Source organism: Triplophysa rosa, linkage group LG4 (assembly GCF_024868665.1).
Source record: "Triplophysa rosa linkage group LG4, Trosa_1v2, whole genome shotgun sequence".
Classification (NCBI taxonomy): Eukaryota; Metazoa; Chordata; class Actinopteri; order Cypriniformes; family Nemacheilidae; genus Triplophysa; species Triplophysa rosa.
Genome location: NC_079893.1, coordinates 11,252,637 through 11,277,098, shown reverse-complemented (window position 1 = coordinate 11,277,098; position 24,462 = coordinate 11,252,637). Strand labels below are relative to the sequence as shown.

General features: G+C 37.5%; 1 protein-coding gene across 1 annotated transcript in view; it reads right to left on the bottom strand.

Annotated features, from left to right (window-relative positions):
* Positions 1 to 1,263: 1,263 nt before the first annotated feature.
* zcchc7 (zinc finger, CCHC domain containing 7) overlaps positions 1,264 to 24,462 on the bottom strand; it is a 67,908-nt gene continuing 44,709 nt past the window's right edge. The window contains exons 3-9 of the mRNA XM_057332340.1: positions 24,113 to 24,171; positions 23,846 to 23,977; positions 22,546 to 22,716; positions 19,820 to 19,855; positions 4,894 to 4,989; positions 3,570 to 3,687; positions 1,264 to 2,667 (exon numbers count right to left, since the gene is read on the bottom strand). Of these exons, the coding sequence (XP_057188323.1) occupies positions 2,096 to 2,667; positions 3,570 to 3,687; positions 4,894 to 4,989; positions 19,820 to 19,855; positions 22,546 to 22,716; positions 23,846 to 23,977; positions 24,113 to 24,171 (1,184 nt within the window). The 3' untranslated portion in view covers positions 1,264 to 2,095. The remainder of the gene's footprint in view (positions 2,668 to 3,569; positions 3,688 to 4,893; positions 4,990 to 19,819; positions 19,856 to 22,545; positions 22,717 to 23,845; positions 23,978 to 24,112; positions 24,172 to 24,462) is intronic.

Genomic DNA, 24,462 nt, shown 5'->3' with positions numbered 1-24,462 from the left:
TTACATTTATTCATTTAGCAGACGCTTTTATCCAGAGACTTACAAATGATGGAGGATTTAACATTTTGTCAGGGAGCCAACAAAAAGTGTCTAAAGCCATATTCACAAGTAGGATCAGCAATAAATCTAGAGAAAGAAGAACATCATCTTTAGTACCCACTGCATTTGTGTACATATAAATTAATATTTAAATATATTAAATATGATTAAATATACCAAATTCATAGACATTCCTAAGTGCACCACAGACAGACCAAATGCATTTCTCAAAGGACCCCTGAGGGAACAAAAGGTAATTTTCTTGATCATTTAAATAATAATCGCAGTTGTGAGAGAAAACCACAGACACGCTTCATTCAAAGCGAACACAAATATGCCTACACTTGTTCATCGGAATATTCTTTATATAAGAATATCATCCTCAAAGGTAAAATGTCGGTGAAACGGTCACCAGACAGACAGCAACACTTAGTTCATTACTTACACATAAGTGGATGTAGATCTATTGTGAAAGCTCCATGTTGAGTCGAGTCTTATGACACATTGCTAGGAATGTGTTGTGGCAGCTATGCCAGTAAAAATTCAGGATTAATCATTTCTAAGGAGTTGGTCAGAGAAAATCAGTGTGAATCACGGTAAGCAAGCATCTCGCCTGACTCACAACAGAGTTCAGTGTCAATCGTGGCAGGACGCTCTTTCATCTTGCCAAGCTGGGAGACCCTCGAGTTTACACTGTCTGCAAATCTTCCAAAAAAATGAAGATTTTTCCTTCTCTATTTAAGCCTGACTGCAATGTTCGGTGTTTGGGGATTTAGATTAGCCTTACGAAATCATTTCACCACGTTTTACTGTTGAAAAATGTTGTCGGACAGTGAAAACCTGATGGCAGACGCTTCCACATTAATGTCCGTGAAGAGACGGTCCTGTGGAGCAGAACATTACACACAGACCACTTGAAATAATCTAACAGACTCAATATGATGTCACATATTGAGTCTTCAACAAACATCAGTGAGGAATTTTATAGGACAAAAAGAAGATTTGAGTTCCTATAAAGTGAAAAATAGGTAAAGGAAGGAAACGACAAAGATTTAACCACTTAACCAGCTGTTTGCCACTTTGTCTTTACAGATGAACAGCCTTAAACAGAACACCTGGTACTCAAGAAGATAATCATGGGAAAGAGAAAGTAAGAGGGAGGGTGGGGGCTTAGAGCACATTTTTTGTCTAAAAGCGAGACACAATTTGGTCTTGAACTTAGTTTTAACAGATTTATTTTATTTTATTGATTGATTTATTTACATGTGCACAATGCATTTGCTACACCAGACATCCATGGAGCAGAAAAGGAATGAATGACATTATCAAAATAATAATTAATAAATACAAACGATGGGGAATACAAGACATTTTATGTAAAAGAGAAGCACAAACGGGATATCAAAACAAACCAGCTTTAATCGGGACGTGACAGAAATCAGCAGGTACACAAAAAATAGAAGACTCAACAAACTCCTGTACAAGCAAAACTTTATCTGCTACTAAAATCCCAGATTTGTGTTAAACATTCAATTAAACAGTTTCAAAACCAACCACTGTTTTGTAAGCGTGGTATATGCATACATACCATTATACATTACAAACATGAATGAACCTATCTTAGAATCTCAGAACCAAACTCTTCAGAGTGAATTTAGAATATAAACATGCATTGATTTGCTTCATTTGTTTACTGTGTGTGTGTGTGTGTGTGTGTGTGTGTGTGTGTGTGTGTGTGTGTGTGTGTGTGTGTGTGTGTGTGTGTGTGTTACGCCTATTAAAAAAACAAAATCATATGTGGTCTATTGTGGAATATTAAAGCAGCACTTTGACATCTGGGAAAAGTTCTGATGTGCTTCAGTATGTTGCTAAATTCTTGAAGCGCCTAAAAATAAACGGGCCCTAAAACATGTGCATGGAGAAAGACTGTTCAAAACAGATCTAAAATAGCCAGTAGGGGGTGACACAAATCTGAAGAATTTACCTTCCCACTGACTCAGGACCACAAGTACATGTGCCATGCACACGGCTCCCACATGCACAATTGAACTCCTTTCTATCTGCTTCGCCTTTGTTTGATCGTAAAAAGATCGTCGGGAGCATACGCGGCATCGTCTCTCGCTGCGTTTTTTTGCCTCTTTCTCCATATCCTTTCCTTCTTTTTCGTCTGGCTCTCCGTTTTCTTGTTATTTTTCTTTCCGAAGAGCATATTTGGCGTATTGGCTGTCCAGGGTGAAATGACATCCCTATTAGCGTGAGGGCCATTGCTGCACCCTCTAGGAAAGTCGGCATCTTCCTCTATAACAGCTGACTTTCTTCTCTTTCTCTTTCTCTTGGCTTTTTTCTGGCTGTGTTCTTGGGGTGTGAATGCGCTGTGAGGGGTGTTTTTGTCCCATGTCCTTGGTGTTTGTGGGGCCTGATTGATATTCAAGGGTGTGCTGTGCAGTTGCGGATGGTGTTTGGGTGTGTGCGCAATGCGTCTCTTCGGTGTTTGTGGGTTGTTTGTTTGACTGGGGGTACGGAACAGGGACGTGTGGTAGTTGGTTTTCTTTTTCTTTGTGGGTGGCTGAGGAGTGGAGGAACCAGCACCGTCATCTGGCAAATCAATCAATCCAGCATCCTGCAGTTCTGTAAGAGAGACACATCACCAGAACCACAAATTATTTTGCTGGCAATTCAACTAATGTTTTATATATGAAAGTAGCAGTTCAACCAAACATGACCAAACATAACATGACGCTTTACTTAATTACAATTGCTCATTTATTTAACTGAAGAACTGAAGTCTTTTACACCTTTCTAAAAGTTTGGCATCAATGCAAAACAGCAACTTACCAGAGTCGTATGGATTACATACATCATGTGTGCATGTATTTTTTTAGAGCATCAAAAACATGGACCCCATGAAATGGCATTACAAAGCTATTAAAGGCCAGGATATTTTTTTAGAAAAAAGAAAGCAAGTCATACATCTGGCATGACATTAAGGTTTTTACATTATTTTTGGCTAATTACGCTTTTAATACTGTGAGGCACGTTTTTCTGTGAAGCTGTTTTAAAACAATGCAATAAAATAAAAATTACCTTGCTCTAAATTCTGATTGGATGATGCACTTCAAAAGCTGTTGTAAAATGTCTGTATATGCTGCTCTCTGACTTCTCATCACCTAAACTCTGCAATAACGCAGCAATGTGTGCTTTTTGTTTGGCGACTGTTAACAACTATACTTTGGTTGGTCAAATAGCAAATAGCGGAGCTCTGCAGCCATCTAGCTTTCCTGTAGCTCAGTGGTAAGAGCATGGCGTTAACAACGCCAAGGTCATGGGTCCGATCCCAGTGTTTGCACATACTTAGAAACAAATGTATAGGATAATGCAATGTAAGTCGCTTTGGGTAAAAGCGTCTGCCAAATGCATAAATGTAAATGTAAATCTACTCTCTCTAGAGACCCCAAAGACCATGAGTGTACACCCCAAACGAACACAGCATAAGGGTTAATAAAAATGACGACAGAGAGAATTTCACAAACCTTTGGCCTTCTTTTTTAGTCGGTGCTCCCGGCACCTGATGTCCCTTGTCTGGTCGTAGTAAGAAACAAAGGGCAAAGTTGGATACGTCCCGTTATACATTCTCCTCTCAGAGCATTCCTGCAGAATACACACACCATACATCAATAACAAGGAAAACCGCTGATCATTACAGAACACAAAACGTGACAGAAAATGACAGAACTGTATGGGTAAAGGCTGAGCTATAATAATAGAAGAGTTTGGTTTTTTATTGTGCATTCCAATGAATATCAAATCAAACTGCAGCTGGTTGGTTTTGATTTAAGCCATAATAACGAAAACAATACAGCTAACTAACACAATAAAACACAATAAAAACATGATAACATATACAAAACATGATTTTTGAATATTTTTAAAACGGAGTTATCTCATTTTGGAACCAAACTCTTCAATACTCCCTCTATGCATTTTAGCTTTTAATGACATTCAATATTTACCATAATGTTTATGTATTTGCCCTCAAATGGCTTACTTTATTAATTCAAGGAACCGTAATACTAACCAAACATCACTGTCGCAAAAAACTGCTTAAAAACAAAACGTTTTCCCTATACACGGTTTCAAAGCAACAACATTAACGTTACTGCGCATGCGCGCTTTTGTGGCCAAAACATATTGATTATTTCATATAACAAGCAAAAGAAATAACAAGCAAATTAGATTAGTTACATTAGCAAATTACATGTCTAGTGTAAGTATTTTTTGGGTTACCAGTAGAAGAACCGTTACTTGGCTAAACTTAAATGCGGCAAAGTTACACGACCCATTCAACAAATTGTTTATTTAATACAAATAATATACAACAAAATTCAACAAATTGTTTATTTATTGCAATTATTATATAATCAAATATAATTTAAATAAAATATAAATTGTTATATTATTAGCCGGAAGTTAACTTCGGGCCAGGGTTGTGCGTCTGATGAAACCGTCTATACCAGAATGACATTTCTTTTATATGCACCAACGTAACAATTCCATACATAAAAAGTAATATTCTATGTTGTCGCTAAAATCACACTGCGACTTCGGTAACCATTTTTGAGGGATGACAGAAATGAAACATTCAGAGTTTCGAATCAATTCATTTGAACACAGTTTATACTGAACTAACTCTAAATCAATATATCAACTCGCAGCTTTTCATCGCCCAAGGTTTTAGAACGTCCAGAGAATGTAACATCTTAATGCTCTTGTACTCATAAGTCAAGAGAGTTACAAGTCCTCTAATATTGATTTCAGAAGTTAATTTTGAAAGAACAGAACAAAGATACAACTCACAAAACCAAAGTGTCCTTTCTTAGAGCAGTTATAACAGTAGGCAGGTGTTTTGCAGGCATCTGGATTTTGGGATTCAAGGATGGGTCCTGGTGTGATCTACAGACAGACAGACAGATACAGAACATAAGGGTAACGAAATGATTTCATTTTTGATTAAACAATTTCTTTATCATTAAAGTATATTCTAGTAGAGCTACATTCTATTCTGTGTTATATGCTTTGGTCCAACATAGTCACACAGTGCAGCAAAATAGGGTCGACATGTCTATTTGTAGCACGAGCATCTGGTGTTTGACAGTATACTGCAGTCATGGGGGTCAAACAGGTCCAAAACCCTCCAATTAAGCTGAAATAAATTCGCCGGCAACCAGGGTCCTCTTCAAAAACATACACGACTACAACGCCGTTCACATCAACTGAACGAGTGCCCCGTAGTCAGACGGACGCATCCTTTGTATACTCTTCAGACAGACTACCAGTGTTTGTATCCTCGACTTCACTCACTTTCTTTCAATGTGTTCTGTTAATACAAACCCTCACTAACATTTCCCATTTCGCTGGTGAATGATGACCCCCGTTCTCTCTTTCTTTCTCCCATCATCCTCTCCGTCTCCTCCTCCCACTCTTTCTCGCAGACATTCATATAATCTGTATATTTTTCTTTTCTTTGAGGTGATATAAGGGAGTGATTACCGAGGGTATCAATAAATCCCAGTAATGCGCTGCTGATAAGGCCGCCTTTGGAGTGCGCGTATGTGTGTGCGTTTCTCCATCTGGTCCCGGGGAGCCCGAAGGCGTTTCACGCTTCATCGGCCTCCGTAAATACAGCACGATAAAGAAGGTAAGCCGACCGGCGTGAGCGTGCGGGTGTGTGCGTGCCCGAAAAACTACACACGTATTGTCTTTTAATGTCTCCTCAAGGGGGCGTCGAGACATACACATACACGCGCATTTTCAATAAGCCGGGACACACGCGGTCCCACCACGTCATATTTTAAACATATCTTCCTCCATTCTGCACTCTCTTTTTCTTTTTTCTGTCTGTTTTCCGCTTGAGTGGTTGAAGGGTGGAGGGGTGAATGCTATTAGAAGCGCTGGTCATTATCAGCCCAGCACTGGAGACTCTGCTCCATCTCCATCACAAAGACACCACCGGTTACCCCCCAGACGCCCACCCTTCTCTCTCTCCATCACTTACTCGCTCTAACCCCCTGAACCCAAACCACTCGACCTACAACTGCTCTCACCATTTGTTGTCCATTATTGGTGCATTGCACCGGCAGGCATCGCTATTACAATCGCTCATACTTAGGGTTAGTATGAGCGACCTTAAGTGTCAAATTTTATTAAGCGAAATATACTTTAAAGGTCCAATGTGTCATTTTTGGAGGGTCTATTGACGGAAATGCAATATAATACACATAACTATGTCTTCAGAGGTGTATAAAGAACTTACATAATGAAGCGTTATGTTTTTATTACCTTAGAATGAGCTATTTCGAACCTACATACACCGTGGGTCCCCTTGCATCGAATTCGCCATGCTGTAATTAAACCTGACATGTACTGTACAATAACTTTTGCTTCTAAGCTTAAATTGCACTAAAACTCTTCAATGTCGCTTCAGTTACTGCGCATACGCACAGAATGGCAAGTGCCTGTGGGAAGCCCCACTCCAGACTGATGATTTATCTACTGACGATTGGCTCTTTTTACTGGAAGGCGGGACTTCCTTTGCTGGAGCGGCCATATTGAGCATTGCATTCCCTCCCCATTCATAGTAATGTGTTAATTTCACCTTTGATATAATAAGCATAAGCATGAGAAAAGCCAGTAAGATGTAGGAGCCAGTGTATACAATCATCATTCACTTTTAACTTGACGTTCAACACTCCAGCATGCAGCTAAACCTTTTACAACACAGACATTCAAAAATTCCTCAGATGCGTGTGTTTGTTTTAGCCAATTTTAAACAAGATACAGTTTTCCCTTCGGACTCACAAGTCTGTTGTTGTTTTTAGTCTGTTTTGATGCAAAGCTACATGCTACTGTACTTTCAGCAATACGGTTGTCTTAATACACTCACCTCGCAATACAATACAATATACAGTACAATACACAATATTTTAAAACAAAATGTGCAATTTCAAAATTTTCAATAACATTTGTTATTTTGTGATCCACAACATACAAAGATGTAATTGAATCTTGACAAAGTTGTTGCGTTTTCGCTTCTTTGCCAAAGGAGATAATGTTTTTACGGAGCAGTTTGTCCGTTTAGGGCCACTGTAGAAACAAGATGGCAAATTCCATGCAAGGGGGCCCGCGGTGTATGTAGATAGATATAGCTCATTCTAAGGTAATAAAAACAAAACGCTTCATTATGTAAGGTCTTTATACACCTCTGAAGACATAGTTATGTATATTATATTGCATTTCTTTCAATAGATCCCCCAAAAATTACACACGGGACCTTTAACACAAATTGAAAATGTAGAAAAAAAATGAAGAACACTAGACCGAGTTAGATTGCGTCCACACTGGATGTCGCAACAAATTAGAAAAGGTATCTTTTTGTTTTTTAGTCGCCACGAAATGCCGAGATGGCAATACGCGAAGAGCTACAATGAATATTCGAAATGTTGAGTCTGGTGTGAACACGGAGTAAGAGTGACTTTCTTAAAGCAACATTAAACCATTATATATGCTGACACAGTTCACATGTTGGCAGCTCAACCAACAGGATTAAAAAGATATCTTCAATTCATCGCTACTAACTAAGCCCCTAATGCACATAAATTGCTACTAAGCACCTAATGCAAGTCTGGTTGCAGTTTCTGATTCCATATATGATTCTTTAATACACAGTTCTTGGTTCATTTCCAGTTTGACATGAAGAATGCCAAGGTTTACAAGCCAAGTTCAAGTCCTGGATCCCGACCCGTTCCCATCTCTTCTCCACAGTCACTTCCTGTCTGTACTCCATATCCCGTCCAACAATGACAACAACTAAGGTTCTCGATTCCTAACCCTTCTAACTGTACAGCAACGGTGTCCATCACATTTTCCACAACCAGCTATTCAAAATCTGTGTTTTGAACTTCTCTTCGGTGTTTCTCGATCATCCTCTTTGTCTCTAAATCTTTATTATTAAATACTTTCTGACCTCTGTCGGTTCTCTAGACCTTTACCAGTCTATCTATTTTACTACAGCCCCACACTTTCTTTCATGCTGATATGTCATGCAAATTGGTTTGTGGAAAGACCCTCCCTTCATCAAGCGCACACCGTGCCCCCTCTCCTGACCTTGAGCTCCTGTTATCGCACTTGGTGTGAAAAAGGAAGGAAAACTGACGGGGAACAAAAAAAACCCTGAGAAGATGAAGACCCCCCACCCGTTCCTCTGTGCATAAGAGCCGCTCTGTGGCCTTATTAATTACCTCTCTTTAGTGTGTGTGGATCACCTCTATCTGAAAGGATTATCAGGGCAGAGGGTGGCCTCTGATACGCTTGTGTTACAGGGCCAAGAGTCAAGGAGAATATTCACATGCACTCACACACGCACACTTAAAGGAATACTGCATTTGTTAAAATAAATTTCTCTACATTGATTGCACCACACAGGCCTTTCAGGAAATTTTATAGTTTCACCGTGTCTACACCGGACGCGACCAGCGCGACACGCCACACGGCCGCATCCACTGTGAACAAAATGTAAAATTATAATGGGTTCTAATGCGTTCTATTGTCTCTTGTCATGGCGCGATGCGACCGGTTTAGACACGGTGCTTGCCCTTTCACATCTAATATCAACATCATAATTCATGAGTAAAACAAATTAAAACCCGGAGATATCGGCTTACGCTATTTTGAAGTGTATCATGTTTGTAGTTTTACAGTAATGCTCACCAAATCCCACTCTGACAAGCATTGACAGCAGTGAGATGAGCTTACATCATATAAAACGATTTCACATGTTTCCTTAGCAGCATCTGTGATCTAATATTTCGGATTTCGCAGCACTTAAACAAATTTGTAAAAGGTGGTTAACAGGTGATAAAAATTGTGGAGAAAAAAAAGAAATGTTTTTATTAAATTTGATCCGTTTGATTACAAAACTGCTAACCTAAATTTAAATAATTTTGTATTAGGGCACAGGACAACAACACCAGTCTTATGGGTCAATTTTTCAAAATTGAGATTTATACATTATCTGAAAGCTGATAAAATAAGCTTTTCATCATTGTATGAGTTGTTAGGATCGGACAATATTTGGTAGAGATACAACTAATTTAAAACTCTGGAATCTGATGGTGCCAAAAAAATCTAAATACTGAGAAAATCGCTTTTAAAGTCCCCGTGAACCGGAAGTTGCAATTGTTTTTACTTCTGTATTTTTACGCATTTCCGAGTTAAGGGGAATTTCTAATGAGAAAAATAGTGGGCGTGGCTTTTGTCTTTCCCTGCGATTTGATTGGATGTATAAAAACAGCCGTGGCATTTAATTGAAGGGGAGGAGTTAACTGAATGCACCGCCCAAGCCGTCTAACATACGTCATCTAAGGTGGATAGTCATTACAGGATGGAAGTGCATTTTCAGAGTTTAACCGAAAAATTATGAGGGCACACGATTTTAAAAAGAGAATGACCCACATTGATAAACTATTTACAATAAACGCTGCAATATTTCATGAAAAAGTAGGCATTGTCATTTTTAATTTCACTCGGACTTTAAAGTTGTCCAAATGAAGTCCTTAGCATATTACTCACAAAAATAAAGTTTTTACATAGTTACGGTATGAAATTTACAACATATCTTCGTGGAACATGATCTTTACTTAATATCCTAATGAATTTTGGCATAAAAGAAAAATCGATAATTTTGACCCATACAATGTTTTTTTGGCTATTGCCACACATATTCCCATGCTACTTATGACTGGTTTTGTGGTCCAGGGTCACATATATAGATGCTGCATTTACATAAACATTTATATACACTACAACTGCACCTTAACTTTATATTCCATACTATGTTGTTCCATTGTTTGTTCACACATGCACATCTTATAAAGAGATACTGATATACAGTGAGGGAAATAATTATTTGATCCCCTGCTGATTTTGTAAGTTTGCCTGCTTACGAAGAAATGAAGGGTCTATCATTTTTATGGTAGGTTTATTTTAACTGATAGAAACCGAATATCAACCAAAAAAATCAGGGAAAAAATATAAAAAGGTTATACATTGATTTGCATTTCAGTCAGTGAAATAAGTATTTGATCCCCTACCAACTAGCAAGAATTCTGGCTCCACAGATTGGTTATGTGCCTATATGGACCACAGATTAGTCCTGTCACTTTAAGAAAGTACTCCTAAGTCAGCTTGTTATGTATAGAAAAGATGCCTGCCAACAGAATCTGTATCTTCCAGTTCAACCTCTCCACCACCATGGTCAAGACCAAATAGGTTTTAAAGGATGTCAGCGACAAGATTGGAGACCTGCACAAACCTTGAATAGGCTACAGACAGAAGCTTGGTGAGAAGAAGACAACTGTTGGTGTGATTATTTGGAAATAGAAGAAATACTAAATAACTATCAATTGACCTTGGTCTGGAGCTCCCTGCAAGATTTCCCCAATGGAGTAAAGATGATCATGAGAAAGGTTAAAGATCAGCCCAGAACTACACAGAAGAAGCTTGTTAATGATTTCAAGACAGTTGGGACCACAGTTAGCAAGCAAACCATTGGTAACACGCTATGCCACAATAGATTGAAATCCTGAAGCACCCGCAAGGTCCTCCTGCCCAAGAAGGCCCGCCTGGCTCGTCTGAAGTTTGACAATGAACATCAAAATGATTAAGAAAAGGTTTGGAGAAAGTGCTGTGAGACCAAAATTGACTCCTGATTTTGGTGGAGAGAAATGCTGACTATGACCCCAAGAACACCATCCCTACAGAGAAGCACAGTGTTGGAAACATTATGCTTTAGGGCTTTTTATCTGCTACGGGTACAGGATGACTTCACCGCATTGAGGGGCTGAGGGACGGGCCATGTACCGTAAAATCTTGGACGAGAACCTCCTCCCCTTAACTAGATCACTGAAGATGGGTCGAGGATGTGCCTTTAACATGACAAAGACCCAAAACATATTGCCAAGACAACCAAAGAGTGGCTTAAGGAGAAGCACATTAAAGTCAGTCTCTAGACCCTAGTCCTATAGAACCTCTGTGAAGGAGGCTAAAACTCCAATTTGCTGAGCGACAGCTAAGAAACCTTAAAGATTTACAGAGGAGTGGTGTAAAATGTATCCTGACACATGTGCAAACCTGGTGACCAACTATCAGAAATGTCTGACCTCTGTGCTTGCCAACAAGGGTTTCTGCACCAAGTACAAAGTTATTTTTTCTCTGGGATCAAATACTTATTTCACTGACTGAAATGCAAATCAATTTATAACCTTTAACATTTTTCAACTGATTTTTTTTGGATATTTTGTCTCTATCAGTTAAAATAAACATACCATACAAATTATAGACCCTTCATTTCTTTGTAAGCAGGCAAACTTACAAAATCAGCAGAGGATCAAATCATTATTTCCCTCACTGTAGATATTGACAGGCAGATATGTTTATATAGGTAACAGTACAATATATATTTCTTGCATGTGTTTTGATGTTCGAACGTGTGTTCTAAAGCAAGCTAAAATTTTGTAGTGTAACAGCTGTGCAATGACAAAAGGTGTTTTATAAAACGGTTAGTTCTGGTCCTTGATTCTGATTGGCTGAGCGGAGTTCTAAGCCGTTATAAAATACCTCAATATAACGGCTGACCGCAGCGCCACATAGCCTAAATCTCATTTAATTTACTTTATTTTATGAAACCTTGCTAAGCATATGGAATAACCGTTTTATAAAAGCAATAAGCCCCATGAAGCAGTGGGTTACAGTGCATTTTATAACAGCTACGGTGTTTTAGGCACGACGCGAACCTGAGCTGTTATAAAATGCACTGTAACCCACTGCTTCTTGGGGCTTATTGCTTTACTATTCTATTCTACTCTTTGCGGTTCTGTTCTATCCACTGGGTGCAATGAGCATCTGCACTTTACTTTCACACAAACTAATATACAGCCAAAGAAAAGAGACCATTTCAAAGACCATTTTCAGTTTTTCTGAATTTGGTGTAGGTATGTGTTTAGGTAAAATGATCCTTTTGTTTTATTTTGTGAACTACTAACATTTTTTCTCCCAAATTTCAAATTAAAATATTGTTTCTATTTGCATGTATTTGAAGAAAATGAAAACCGGAGAAACTGGAGATGCTCTGTATTTTTTCAGACCTCAAATACTGCAACGAAAACAAGTTCATATACACTTTTAAGCAACACAACATTTGTACATGGATTTAGGAAAAGTCAAAAAATGACTTTTGTATGCGATAACCTTGATTTTTATCACAGTTTTTATGTGACGTGCCACGCTGTCCGTCTTTCACATGTCTTTCACTTTTTTTGCTGTTGGTTTACTTTATGTCACTCCTGAGTTTTGATTTTGTTGAACTTCAACAGACACTGGCAATGTATATTACACTGTAAATAGTTTTCATCCTACTTTTTCACTTTACTCTTATTTATATTTTACTGCTGTAGAATGTCTGAACCTGCCACTGACAGCACATAACAAATAAAATCAGTAAAACTGATTCTCAAACCCAAAAACATTCAATTAGATTAAATCAATAGAGAAATGTTGGACCACACTGTATAAATATCCCTAATGCCACAATTAGAACTATTGTTACCATTTATTTTATTCAAAACTTTTCATTAAAACCAAGTAACAAATGAACCAAGTTTAGGCATTTCTGAGCAGTTCCACATAAAAAAATATCTACAGTAATAAAGAACAAGCATATTTCATGTACTTTCATTTTACACAAAGTGTTGTTTGGCTGTCACCTTCTTTACGGATCATTAATCGTCAAATCCTCTGGTAAACACTGCAAGTGTAATGAAGGTCACAGACACAGAGATGCACGTCTAATTGAACTGAGTTGAGTGGTAGCTAAAAACAGTTTCGAGTCATTGGGATTCAGGTGTGATGCTTGTAACATTTCCAAACCAATTTTTATGAACTGGTTGCAAACATGACACATCGCCATTATCACAATGACAATCAGCCAATCACAGTGCATGTTCGTTTTAAAAATCACTTATATTTCAAATTTTATTTTTTCAAAGTGCGCTTTGCCTCTTTCAAAATATGCCCTTCCTGAGTAACACAGAATCAGTTATATAAGCAAATAAATCGCACATACACACACAGCATGTCCTGGCAACAGTATTTTGCACCTTGGCTACAGACGGACACAACCTTAATCCTTAAACCCACATCAAATTCAAACTGTTTCCAGTGCAATCACAATTCAAACATGCACACACAGTGTAAACAGTCTTTGTGTACTTAGTGGATTAGGGAGAGGTGGGAGATTTGAGGTGCTTTTTGCATATGTTAAAGAAAACTCAAGGGAACCCCCTTTAAAAAGGTAGAGAGATGGAAAAAGAGAGAAAGCTAAATGATAGTAAAGCAAGTCTTCATCTGTGGTATCCAGAAGCTCCCAATTGAATCCAGAAGCTGCCATCTCATTTATCTATCAGAAACAAACAAATTGTTGCTCATAATTTCCTAAATCCTATCTCACTTGGAATATTATATAATGCCAGGTTTTCATGGAATGCACATACTCACTTGTCATCCTTGTATAACAAAATACATTTTTCTATGTTTGTAGATCAAATGCAGAGACTGCTGCCAGAGACAAACACACACACACACACCTTACACACACCTTGTAATGCTATCGACCCCTGGTCTGTCATGCAGTGGCACAAAGTCTCTCTGTGCCCGTCCTCCAAAAGATAACCAGAAGCTTTCGTTCAAACCAAAGAGACTGTGTGTGTGCGCAAGTGTAAAAAAATACATTTAAAGAAACATATACAAGTACACTTAATATAATTAAGTAGTTCACTCAAAAAAAGTCATCATTTATTCACCCGTATGTCATTTAAAACCCATAAAATGAAAACACAAGAAGATATTTTGAGAAATGTCTAAAATGTGGCTTTGTGTCAACATTGTTTGGTTACCAAACTTCTTTAAAATATCTTTTCTGTGTGTCATCCAGGTTTGGAATGACAATGTTAATGTCTTTGCCTGTATTTCTTTAAAGTTATATCATAAGAAATCAAATTGTTGATTTAGATGACATAAAATAGCTTTATTTTCTAGGAAACTCTCTGAACTCTAAAATTCTGTTCCATGGCACAGCTGAACATACGTACAGTACTACTGTACAAATACTACTGAAGTTACAAAAACATGCAATATGGTGCACACGCTGTACAGTAAAATCACATGATGTAATGCATACTTTATGCCAAGATTTCTACCACAAGACTGAAAAAGACAACAAAATATTTCCCCCATAGGTGGCGCTATGAAACCATACAGCAATCCCAAAACTGAAATGACACCAGTTGTAACAAGACCCTTTCAGGCATTAATATAAGACATATGGAAATTGAAGACCAAAGCTTGATTATTAAACTTGTAATATCTTGCTTTGAAACACTTTTACTAAAGTGAAAAATGTATCATTTTCTAGCTGACTTTTCTATTGCTGTTTTCAACAGCGATAGAACTAAAGTCTGGCTCGTCATGTATATGACGTTCCGAGTGATACAATGACAAAAATGAGGAAAACAGCTCAATTGTTTTTAATAGAAAATACAAATTTAGTATGGCTAATCTGCGAAACTATACAGTATTAAAAAAATGCTTTTTTTCAAAACATTCCAACTCTCAAATGCTCAATTAATTCAACCAGTTCTCCTGAACATCCATCATGTCTAGTACAGAGCAGACTGTCAGTTTTACATTCATGAACTCAGCAGCGTAAGAAAGAACAGCTTTATCCTAGAGCTACACTTTGACATTTCACTGAGCTGTTCCTCTGGGAGTCAAATCAATACACAACCTCCAAATAAACTCTGTCTGATAGCCTCTCTGTCTTTCTCTTAGAGACTCCCTTCTTCAAATACATCAGGATATAGTGAAGAGATCTTTACATTCACACAAAATGTCACCAAAATAAAAAAGCAAATTGAAAGGTTTTCTAATGATCAAAAACAATTGAATCTGTACACAAATAATAATTTATAATTTGATGACTTATTTACAAAGCTAAAATTACTTAGTTAAAAAAATAATGCTCGGAGTGTGTGAAGCTGTAATCTAAGTAAATGGTGGATACTTTCAACGTCAAATTCCATGTCAAATGTGTGTTTTTATATTATTTAAAAAGGCCTTTATCATTCTACAATGTGCATTTCTAAATTTGTTAAAATTTGCAGGTTGCCATAAACCGAAACAGAAATTATAATTGTACACATATTCAGCCAGTTAGTTCTCTTGGGAATTTTTGGCCCAGTTTCACAGACACTAGCCCAGACTAAAATGAATGAGTGACCTGTCTTAACTGAATATAACTTCCCAGAAATATCTTAAAATAAATCAGTGCCTTTGTTTTGTCTCGACATGCACACCGGTGTACTGTATTCTTCTAAGGCATTTTTATAAAAGCGAAATAAATATCTTAATTCAACTAAGGCATAGTCCTGTCTTAGGTCTGTGAAACCGGGCCATTCAGTTATACAACACTGGAACATCAATTCTTTTGGTTGGTGGTCTTATTTGTCTGATTGCATAAAATATTTGATACATTTCTATCATAATTCATAAAATTCCACAAAATCTGTGGCCCCCCTGGATCCATCTTGGGGCCTCCAGCTTGAGAACCACTGATATAAGGGACTTTACAGCTGAAGTGTCTCTTAATTGTCAGTAGATGGCGCTGAATGTCTATCATGTACAGACAATCTGCAAACAATTTATTTCTTCTCTATTTATTTACACCTTTGTGCAGACTGATTTCAGATCCTTTCATCTCCTGATAGCATAATGAATAATAAATGTACAAAATCGGTTTCCTAAATATTTATTGCAAAAGCTTAAACAGTAATACTTCCTATTAACAATGATTTTAACATCAGCTATTTGTATCGTTTCGTATTTCAGTGTTAGAAATGACAAATAAAAGTCAAAACCATTTGATTTAATTTGACACACCGTTTTTCTCTTAAATCATTTGCCGTTTCTTAAACATTCTCCTATAAAAGAACGACTCGTGGTGCATGTTGATCGCTTTGAGCCTATAAACTGTACGTATACACGTCACTTTTGCTAGTCAAATCAATTAAATTTCATTACTGTGTAACGGATTACCAGGCTGATCAGTTTGAGGAGAGCAGGGATTTGAAAAAGTAGTTTAAAAATGCTAATTGCTCACCAATATCCTCTTAAAATGCTTTGAATCCGTATCCCCACCAGGCGTGTCATATCTCAACCAAAACATAAATGCTCTGTAGCGTGCAGATAAATACACCAAACGCCACGAAAAATGTGTTTGTTTCTTTCCAATGTGCATACAATTTGTATTCCTGATCAAATGATGTAATTTATGTGTAAACTTAGGCCCTGACCGTTCACGATGTAGCCGAGTTTGTGTTCAGGTTAAGAACGGCACCCAGCTGCAAATTTGGCCCAGACGTCTAAACAACTTTTTCTGCTCGTGCCTCTTCTCTCAATTCCTCTCTTTGGGTTACTGTACAACACATTTGCTTTGTAAAACTTTCACTCTTTGCTTAGCTTCTGTGAACATTCAAACTTTTTTCTCTTTGTGTCTCCTCTGGGCTTTGTGGCAAAAAAAAGTTAAGTGGTTGTTTGTTAGAGAAGACAGGTGCAGGCCTTACCCACACACACACACGCACACGCACACGCACACACACACACACACACACACACACACACACACACACGATAGACAGACCCAGTAGAAAGGGACTGGTCTGACAGAATGCGTTTTCACACCTGACTGGGCCTAGCACAGGGCGACAGGCCAGAGCTCCCAAAGCACAACACACACACACAGGGTATCTGTACTGTATTTAACTTTGAGCCCTCCAGACTCCGGGATAGTTTAAAGGCCTTAAAGACCGTCTGTTGAGGGTGACTCAATTTAAGCACCTACACACACAAACAGAACCAGGGCAGGACCCAGAGGATGAGGTGTGTAAATACTCTAGCAGATGGACTCAGCCCAGCAGAACCAAACGGGTCTGGAGGAAACCATCACACGCTATTGTACACTCTTAAAAACCCCACAGAATCAAAAGAGCTCCCAAATGTCAGCCACACAACACAGGGTGGAGGAAATCCAACCACCGCTGTACCAAAACAATAAATTGGCCTTGAAGGACATTTTTTACATTTACTATAGTAATCATTTACAGGACAACGAAGTCAATTTTATGACTTTTACAGATATTAGTGAATACATTTGTTTTAAAATATTGAAGAGAACTATTTGAGCAATTCCTAGTTGAATTAATATTATAGAGCCAGGCATCATTATGTTTACTCGAATTACCTTTGAATAAATGCATACACTTTTTCAGGCATGCAAATCTCAATTCTTGATATGTTCAGGATTTCCTTAAGCTGTACAGTTATTATGACTACTGTAAACTCAATAAATTAAATGAATATTGTTTCTCCTACAAACAATGCAAGCATCATCCATTATTTATGGATTTATGATAACAATAACTATAACATTTTAAAGGAAACAACAGCTACAATGGTAATTGTCTGTCAGGAGCCACAACGATATTTGTGAAATTCCAGCGTTATGGATGTGACATAAAAACTCTCAGAGAATGTATTTGTCATCAACATTCTGAACGATCTCTTATGTTACTAAAACCCTTTTGGTAGTGTTTAAACATCAGAAAAATGTCAGTCTATGCACAAGTAAAGGGTTATGGATGTGACAAAAAGGACACAGTTTTTGAGAGACGATATACTTTAGCGTAGGATTTCGGTGAATTAAAATGTACAAACCAGAAGCAATAACACCCAACAAATGGAGAAGGGATGGCTCTTCGCAGACCACAAAATAGTTGTTTTAATTTTATTTTCATGTGCCCATTTATGAAGAATATGTACAGTTATGGATGTGACAATTCTAAAACGTCACTTACCCGACTATGGAAATCATGGTTTAAAAATATAAAAAATGCCTTGCAAACTTTAAAAAAAGACCTCACACGGGTATTTAAAGCACTATATGACATCCGACCTATCAGTATAGTAAAAACCTTAGCTAAAAACGTTATTATTTAATGACGGGGAACTTACAGTATTGATTAGAAAGACGGAGTAAGAACGATTTTTGGGACTACATTTACCCCTCCACACTCCTCTTAACAGCCCAAGAGGCACGTTTTCTTTTCTTTTTTCACTCTCTCTCCACTCCGCCACCCCACGCGCTAGGCTAGCGCTAACGATCTGGCCTTTTCATTAGGCAGGCTAGCTAATTAGACTGTGTGTGTGTGTGTGTGCGTGTGTGTGTGTGTGTGTGTGTGTGTGTGTGTGTGTGTGTGTGTGTGTGTGACGGGTCGAGTGACTGCTCGCCGCAGCGCGATGCTGGCAGGCCATTTCATGCTTTATCACGTCTTTTAATTGACAAACAACCTGCTCTTTTCTCTTAGGCTGAGATCTATATTCCACGAGTCTGCGCGGATGTGTGTGCGCGCGTGCAGATGTTTCTGCGCACCCCTTGACGTTTAGCTGCGTGTGTGACTGTCACATGCCTTCTCACCCCGCTGGATCTTTGGGGAGAAATTGCTCACTGAGTTTGCCAATTAACCACTTTCAGATTGTTCTGTGACAAAACACACACAAACACACACTCAAATACTTAGAAACTCAAGACAATTTACATATAAACAAATCACGTCATTTGAAGTCACGTTTTCTAAGACGATGTCCTGGAGACTTTTAAGTCTTAGTCGTAGTCGTAGACAAGGAGGCTAGTTATCAAAGCAGCACTTTGTATAGTTCAAGTTATAGTTCACCTAAACATAAAAATTCTGTTCTCATTTACTCACCCTTTTGTTATTTCAAACATGTATGACTTTCTTCTGCAGAACATAAAAGAAGATATTTTGAAGAAACTTGGTAACCAAACAGCGGCTGGCGCTGTTCTACTGTTCTACTTCACTTCTACTGTATGGACGCAAAACCAATGTAAGTGAATGGGTACCGGTTAACAACATTTTTCAAAATATCTTCTTTTGTGTTCTGCAGAACAGGTTTTAAATGACAAGAGGGTGAGTAAAGGATGACAGATTTGTCCTTTTTAGGTGAACTATCCTATTTAAATGGTGGTAACCGTGTTTTTGGGCAATTTGATTACCATTTGTATTACCATAGTATTATTATGCTGTATTAATAAAATGGTTACTACAATGAGACGATCATAAATTTGTGGTTACTATGAATAAACAAAACAAAAAAACTATCGGCACTATAGTTAAACCACATATAATGTTTGTATTGAAACTCACATACACGCTGACCATTCATACCATTTATACAATTCCACACGAAGGCAAAACCAGTGGGATGTGAAAATCTTTTCTCAAGTCACAAATGCTCATTATGAATGCGTGTTACAATGTAAGTGCACGAAGGTGAACATTATACGCAAAATAAATATGTAAAGGATTATTTACATTTAAATGTAACTAAAATAAACATACCAATTACCCGTGTTATCCTATACAAATACTACTACTGTGTCAAATGTTTCACACCCTTGACATTTTAAACGTTTCTGCTATTGTCACATTTTCGTGCTCAACACAGTTGGTCATCCAGAATTCCCTCAAGCAAATTCTGGATGTGTTTATAACGTTAACATAAATATGAATAAGCAGACACACTGAGACAAGAAGCTTACCGTTTGGTGGTACTGTCTCCAGATTTCTGGACAGGCCTGTTAAAATAAAAGCGAAGAAGTGAGAACATTGTCATTGTGAGACAAAGAACCACAAAACCTATTCTACATGCAAAACATTTGTACTGTTTTTCAGAGTTTAAAAAAGAAGGAATCACGTGGCAGTTCCAAATAAACAAAGAAAAACTGACTCAGGCGATTGAGTAGATCAAATGTGCCCAAAAAACTGTGACGCTTTTTTCAGTTCCTACGACTTAATGTTACTTTTACTGTTAAGACAGCAAATGAAAGTAACAAGACAACATTTGAGAACGTAGAGGAAACCTTTTTAAACAAGAAAGGATGACAGATGAGGCAAGATGTAAAGACATGGATGAGACGAGAACAAAAGACACGAGACAAGAGAGCAGAGTTGATAGCTCAGCCATCTCAACGGATAACAAGCAAGTATGGTTAATACTTTTGGCCTTCCTTTTCCTTACTGGAAATTGAAACTGCTGAGTGCACAGCAGCCAGACTCATTTACACAGTAAGCTTTTCATTTAACCCCACCTGAGAGCCGAGCGGAGAGAGAGAGGCTTTACCACCCCCTGTAGGCTTCTCCTGCTGGCTGGATTGAAAGAAACATCGAAGAACCCTTTAAGAATCTGCTTGCCTATCCAGCACTCGCTGTGACAAGATGTTACAGCAACGAAGCTATTAAAAACAAATCTCCATACTGCCCGATACTAACAGCCTGAATATTCTGACTCATTACTACATTACTCTTCTTAAGAAAATTTCTGTGAATATTTTGGGTACCCAGACACAGAAACTAAATAAATACTGAAAGTTTATGTAAATATGCTGAAATGTAAATTGAGCATGTGCAATGCAACACAAGTAATATGCCTTTGAGGTTATACATTAAACCCTTATGTTTCGGTAAATGCCTCTAAATGTCTATGGAACACTGCCACGTTTTCCACATGAAAATGCGATTTGTGGCAAACTGTTAAGTTTGCTACAAACTGAATGCAAATAAATACTTTTGGTAAGGGAACATGTGATCACTATTATTGTTGGACACAAAAAAAAGATACAGAGGCCTCAAATAAGAGTGTAAGAGAGATAAATAGGAATGCAAGAGAATAAGAATATGTTGGATGAAGTAATGGAGTAAATGAAATATATATATATTAAAAATCTAAAACAATATATTTTAAAAAGCTTACATACATAAAAGTTTAAGATGACTTGGTTTCGATCTGAAGGCTTATGCTTAATTGTTAGAAAAAAAAATTTGCACACAAAAATGTGCTGCCTATTTTTTTTTAACTAAAATTGTCTTAAAAAATGATTTTGCACCAGATGACTTTACAAGAACAGCCAAATGGTCCAAGCATAGATAGAAACTATCAATACTGTTTAAAAAGCATTCGAGGGAGACATTTCAAGAATCTGGTCGATAAAATGCCAGAAGATTTTTGCAAATCCCAGTTAATGTTTTGCTACTCTGAATTTGCTAAAATAAAACATTTTTAGATTTATTTTCCCACAACATAACTGTATCTCATGGTTCTATTCGTTTTATCTTGATTTCATGGGTTTACTATTATTCTAAAATTGGCAAATAAATAACAAAATAAAAATAGATAGTAAGTGACCATAAACTTTTGACCATTAGTATAATTACAAAACATTTTTTTATAAATATATAAAACTGAAAATAATTTTATTCAATAAATATTCATTTTTTTCTCAATAAAATAAGATCTTTATAAACTGTTTAAAACCTAATTTTCAGACTTAATGTTCAACATAGAATTAACCCAATAATGCAATGCAAATGTAACTAAATATAGCATGAATACGCATGTTACAGCAAATCAGACACTGGAAAGTTTACGCATTCCTGTCAGGCCTGACAGACCTTACTAACTTACAGAGTTTATTAACAAGTCCCATACAGAATCTATTTAGTCAGGCGTAATTATAGATTATAAGCACAATTAAAACTCGTGTTGGCGTCTGAAGAATGTTTGTAAGTTTACCAGTTGCAAAGATCAACAAGGAAAGCTTCTTTCTTTAATACACAATTTAGATCAACAAACAACTACAAGTCTCAAGCAGATAATGGGCAAATTGACTACACTTAGTGTGACCAGACGTTACACAATTACCATATTCAGAATGACTTCCTATATCGAATAACACAATGCACTGGAATATTGTGCAGACCTAAATGTGTTTGTTTGTCAGCAAGTTATGCATGAAAGAGGTTAATTTCATTTCAATTAAAAGTGCTAAAATTATACTGAAACTCGTCTCAAATCACAAGACTCCAGAAGATGAACGCTGAAGAAACATCAGCTAGCTTCTGTAGGGTGAGGGACTTTGCTGACTTCAACCATTACTTTAACAAGCTCTATCATTTCACCATTTCTCCTGGTGTTTCTGAAAGTCACAATTTGACTTGTTTCTCTTTTCCACCCTCCGTTTCTGTGTCTCTCTCTGTGGGGTTGTTGTTGGGGGGTGACGAGTGGAGCGTGTGTCCCACTCACAGCCTGTGAAGCGTCTGTCTTAATGAGAGAAGGAATGGCCCAGGAGATACACGCACGCACACACACACACGCGCACACACACACGCACACACACACACACACACACAAAGCTACACTATACAGTATAATAAACACTTTTCTGGGGTCTACACCCCAACACACACACACACACAGGGCAATACTCACATCATTGAAGTGGCCAGACATTCCACAGCGATGGCAGCGTTTATGCCAGTAAGCTCTTTCCAGACAGTCGTTGAAGGTGTGGCCGGGCAGCCAGCAGTTTGAACAGTGGCGGTCCGGACAGGTCCGCGCTAAGTGTCCCCGATGCCCACATAATGAGCAGCACGGCAACTTCTGCTTGCAAAAACACACACATAACCTGACAGTCACAACAAGCACAATTCAGACACTTCCATGTGCTGATGAACCTACAATTACTACAACAATAAATGTAATTTCTTTCTTTTGTGCTGCCTTTCAACATCTTACCAGCTAATTTTACTAAGAAGGTCCCATCATTTTCGTAGAACCAATGTCAACTTTTGGCAGGGATTGAAACAATTCTGAAATTATTCTATAAACATTACAATTAACAAATTGATATGATGTGCCTAGTAATGAGAAGGAGGCTGGTGATGTTTTGATGTTGCCTTGTATCTAGTTTAAATATGTACGTTGACTATAGACGGTTTTTCAAAGGCAATAACCGTTATGTGGCAAAAAAATGTAAGTGATATTTCTCCCAAAAAATGAAAATTCTGTCATCATTTACTCATTCTCTTGTCATTTCAAACCGTTATGACTTTTATTTCTTGCGCAGAACACAAAAGAAGATATTTTGAAGAAAGTTGGTCATCGAACAGCACTGGCCCCCATTCACTTTTGTTGAATGGACACAAAACCAATGCAAGTGGATGGGGACCAGTTACCAGCATTCTTCAAAATATCTTCTTTTGTGTTCTGCGGAAGAGAGAAAGTCAAACGGGTTTGAAACGACAAAAGGGTGAGTAAATGATGACAGAATTTTGATTGTTTAACTTCCTGTAGACCTCCGCAAAGAATCTATAACTGTTAGTAGTTTTCATTTTATTTAATACAATTAATATACAATGAAATATTAATATAAATCAATATTAGTATAAATTTAATATAAAATAAATTGTTGTATTATAACCAGACACAGTTAACTTCGGGTCAGGCGTGAGAGTCCGATCAAACTGCCTATATGTTTCATATCAAACTAACATAGCTATAGGACAGCTTAGAAATGTCCTACTGTTTATCATGAAATCTCCTACTTTTCTTACTATTAATGATGAAATCTGCCTCAATCCTCCCTCAAAATGTCATGACACTGGACGAGATGATATTTGTAATGCGCTTCTATTCATGTTGTCTGTTACAGTGCAATAATATACACTGAGTGAAAATGGAAGCTTAATGTAGTGTTATTAATGACAGTAAACAGTGGATAATGAAATACCTTTGGTGTGGGGCAGTTTTTGGAGAGGTGGCCGATCTTGCTGCAGTTGTGACACGTGACAGATTTGTTAGTGTAGTAACGGTTTGACAGACGCCTCGAAGTCCGGCCAACCCCTTTATTATAGATCTGAGCCTACTCACAAACATACAATAGTAACAGCACATAAGAATTCGAAACCTAAACATATACAAACGTTTAAAATAGAAAATTCTAGTTTGACAGAATAATCCGTTTGTCAATTTTGCATATAATAACAGTGCAACGTACCTCTTTATCCTTTTTTGAAACAACCCAACTGGTCTTATTCTCTCCATCATTTACATGTTCTGCAAAAAAAAAAACGATCAGCCCATGAGAAAAACATACAAAAGTGAAATTACAAACACAGCATTAGATAAAGCTTCAATACAATATACATACAAGTGTGTGTTTGCATAAAACAAGAGGCCCACTCCCCTAATTTGACCTTTTTTAGCTCATTCTCAAGAGACATAGAGACAGTTACGACAGCCATACACAGCTGCACACCAACACACACATTATTAAAATACAGCGCGCACACACACACATACAGAGTGACCAAAAAAAAGCAAAAACTCCACCGAGTCCCAAGTGAT